Here is a 3907-nt window from a genome sequence, read left to right on the forward strand (position 1 = left end):
TCTTTGAGCTTAGCTATTTTCTTGTATTCAGCCCCACTAAGCCTATTTCTTCTTGGAGCCATAACTAAGTAAAATAGGTATAAAACATTATTACAAATATAAAATGTACCGACCTATTCAAAATGTAAATTCGTGACTTATATGAGAAAAATTATATCGTAACTAATATTCCGCAACTCTTAAGAACAATAATTGTTTTTTTTCTAACTATTAGAATTAAAGCACAATTAACATTTTGTAAATAATTAATCATAATAGTCTTTACTACAATATAAATATTAAATACCATATAATACTATTGGTTTTATAATATTTTAAAATCAATGATAAATTATAATACTTACTGTTTTGAATATACACGCGTAGTATAAATGTATAATATTAATTAATAGTTAAAATAGATTGATTAACAGACCACGACACCACGTCAGTACTCGTTCATGAATAATGCACTAATAATTGTATTTTGATTTTTGTTATCGATAATATTATAATAAATAATAATACTTAATAGTAGTGTAAATTGTCAATAATCGGCAGTCGTAGTTTCGTAGCTCCTTATATCATGGGAATACCCCAATTGTATATTTTCTATTTTTAGTATGTATTTTTCATAGTCTACGATTCGTAGAACTAAATACGAATCATATGTTTACAACATCAATATGCCCAAAGCATTTTATTGACATTCGAGTTGATAACGAATAAAAACTTTATCAGAACTTTATTAGGTACATTCTACATTCAAAATCTATTTTGGTATAATTATATTATTATAGTTATTTTTTTATTATACTAATTATATATTATATTTTTGTATTATACCATTGATTATAGATAGTATATAATATCTATAATCTCTATCTATAATCAATGATTATACTCATTAGGTAAAATGAGCTACAAATAAATTTTACATTTTTGACCATTTCAATATTTTGCCGCCCCTAAACCTAATTTTAATATTGCCACCAGGGGCAATTGCCCCTCCGAGCCCTCCCTTAAATACGGGCCTGGCCGTACTGCCATATCGGTTTAAAAGTATCAAACAGTTATTTCCAAGTAAAATAGTTTGCGCGTGGTGGGACCGCCGGACCGGTTGGAAATTTACTCAAACAAATCATACAATACGAATACGACTATAATTGTTTCCTAATCGGAATAATAAAGTGCCCGTTTATCGATAAGGCGATAAAGCATCTATTTAATAATACTTTTTACAATGAATTCGGATAAATACTCAAATACTGGATACGACGATAATTCGGCATTCCGCTTTTCAAATAACACATTCGATCGACTAGTGCGAGTGCGACTACTCGATTTTGCAATGCTGCCTCCCAAGAGTAAATGTTGGATTTATTTTAAAAAAGTTGACAAAGTTAATGCGGAGTGCAAAATTTGCACCCAAGGAGTAAAATACTGTGGCAATACGTCCAACTTAAGTAAACATTTAAAAAAACATCCAAATGTATTGGAACCCGGAACGAGTGGTTCAACAAGAAAAACTTGTAAACAATTGAAATTAGATGTGACACCTGTAATTAATCCTGTTTCGCGTCATTTTATAAATTTATACTTATTTCCAAGTTTTTTTAAAATTACAGTATTGTAAATTTGTAACCTGCCTGTAATACAATATTATATAGGTTGTAATACCAACCTATATGTCTATAGTATATATACTTATAAGTTATACTATACTTGTACTTAAATATAAGATGTATAAATATAATATATTATTTATTATTTCAGTAAACAAACTAGTAATATTGTTCTTTCAACAACCATTGTACAAGATCCCGAATCTGAGACAGAGGTAATAAGAGTAAATGTTTTATAATAAAAATGCATTAATATAAACAAAAAAATTTATTTTAGGAATGTGTAGATGATCCAAATTTAAAACGACCAATTATTGATTCATTTAACCGAATCAGCTCATATGCAGGTGTGTTAATTATGACTTAATATAACAGTATTTTTAATTTTTATATTGGATATTCAGATTTACTAATAAAGAGTGCATTTTTTAAACTAGTTAACTGAGTGATACAAGTCCCTGGGCGACACTTGTATCATATTTTGTCACCTATTTAATAGTTTTTTTAATAACTGGGCGACACAATTTACAAATGAAAAATTTTAAAATTGTATAAAAAAATAATTAAGTAATAACAAAACTCATTTTGTGTTTCAGAGGGTGGTTTCAATCATAGGAAAATCACCATGTATTTACTGTACTTTATTTGTAAAGATTACCGACCTTTTGCTGTTGTAGAAGGAGAAGGATTTAAGAGATTATTCAAAGAATTGGCGCCATCATATAAAATCCCTTCGGTTACAACATTGAAAAATGCTCTTGATAATAAATATGAGGCCACAAAAGAATTATTAAAAGGTTGTTTGTTGGCAGCACCACATGTGTGTATTACATTGGATTCATGGACTGAAACGATGAATGAAAAAAGTTTTCTTGGTGTGACAGTACACTACCTCAAGGATATATCTATTAAATCACATTGTTTAGCCGTTGCAGAACTGAAGGAAAGACATTCTGCTCAATATATCAGTGAGATTCTAGATAAAATTCTTTCAGACTGGCAAATTGATAAAAGTAAAATTTTTACTGTTGTAACGGATGATGGTGCAAATGTAGTTGCTGCCGTTAATAAAACATTCGGCAAGAGTAGGCATACTCCATGCTTTGCACATACCATTAACCTAGTGGCAACACATACAGTTGGTCAAAAAAATATGAAACCTATAATTTCCAAAGTAAGAGAAATTGTAAAATGGGTGAAAAACAGCGTCATCCACAGTGATCAATTGAGAAAAAAACAGTCTAAAGCTGGATTCCTGAGGGAAAATTTAAAAAATTAATATTAGATGTTCCAACAAGGTGGAATTCTGTTTATTTTATGATAACTCGATTTATGGAAATGGTGTCTTTTCTTAGTCCAATGTTACTCAATGATATAACTGCACCCAGTATGCCAACCGCTATAGAATTAGATATCCTCCGACAATTAATTGAATTATTACAACCATTAGAGTATGTCACAAAAGAATCCTCTGGAGAAAATTACATTACTATCTCAAAAGTGATCCCCATGATTAACTGCCTATTAAAACAACTGGCCCAAACCCAACCAAGATTTGATGTGTTGATCGAAATTAAAGATATGTTATAAGATATATGAAATAATTAGAAGATTTGGACTGATTGAGCAAGTAAAACCAATCGCCATTGCTACAATTTTGGATCCAAGATTCAAAAATCTTCACTTTACCGATCCAATTGCTAGTTCAAGTGCAATGGCAGAACTTCGAAGATTATTATTGCCAGATTTATCATCTAGCGAATCTGAAGGAGAGATGATATCTAAAGAACATGTGGATAGTTATGATTTTTGGGCTCACCATAAAATGTTAGCTCATGGCCAGAAAAAGAAAAAATCTTCATTTACATATGATGAGTTATCTCAATATCTATCCAACCCTGTCTGTCCACTAAAGTCAAACCCCTTAGAGCTCTGGGAAGATATGAAAACAGTCTTTCCCATGTTATATAAGCAATCAAGAATATCTTTTACGATGGTTGCAACATCTGTTCCATGCGAAAGACTGTTTTCAAAAGCCGGACAAGTCATAACCAAAACGAGAAACCGTCTAACAGGTTCTCGTTTAGAAAAAATTTTACTTCTTGCAGATTTACCCGAGGATCAATGGTTTTAAGTTGTAAAAAATAAAATTTTGAATAATGCATAATTTGTATTTTGTATTGTAAATATTTTTACTATTTTATTTTTGATACCTACTTCATAATAATATGTTGTATAATAATTTAGGGTGACCATAATTAGACAATTTAAATACAGGACTAAAATAATTTGCATTATTTTTT

The 3907-nt window shown here is 29.9% G+C and overlaps 1 protein-coding gene across 1 annotated transcript; it reads left to right on the plus strand.

The window, feature by feature from the left end:
• The first annotated feature begins 1222 nt into the window (after positions 1-1222).
• On the plus strand, positions 1223-2883 carry LOC126902148 (E3 SUMO-protein ligase ZBED1-like). Its single transcript, XM_050679174.1, has 5 exons — positions 1223-1540; positions 1608-1630; positions 1756-1819; positions 1882-1951; positions 2201-2883. Exons 1-5 carry the CDS (start codon positions 1223-1225, stop codon positions 2881-2883), a joined length of 1158 nt encoding a protein of 385 aa, XP_050535131.1.
• The last annotated feature ends 1024 nt before the right edge of the window (positions 2884-3907 follow it).

This window comes from Daktulosphaira vitifoliae, unplaced genomic scaffold, assembly GCF_025091365.1.
Source record: "Daktulosphaira vitifoliae isolate Bord-2020 unplaced genomic scaffold, ASM2509136v1 Scaffold_3, whole genome shotgun sequence".
In the NCBI taxonomy this organism is placed as follows: Eukaryota; Metazoa; Arthropoda; class Insecta; order Hemiptera; family Phylloxeridae; genus Daktulosphaira; species Daktulosphaira vitifoliae.

Coding starts and splice junctions, on each gene's coding strand:
- LOC126902148 (XM_050679174.1), top strand. CDS start 1,223: ATGAATTCGGATAAATACTCAAATACTGGATACGACGATAATTCGGCA. Junction 1,541..1,607: donor TGAAATTAGATGTGACACCT/GTAATTAATCCT, acceptor TTAAAATTACAG/TATTGTAAATTTGTAACCTG. Junction 1,820..1,881: donor ATCCCGAATCTGAGACAGAG/GTAATAAGAGTA, acceptor AATTTATTTTAG/GAATGTGTAGATGATCCAAA.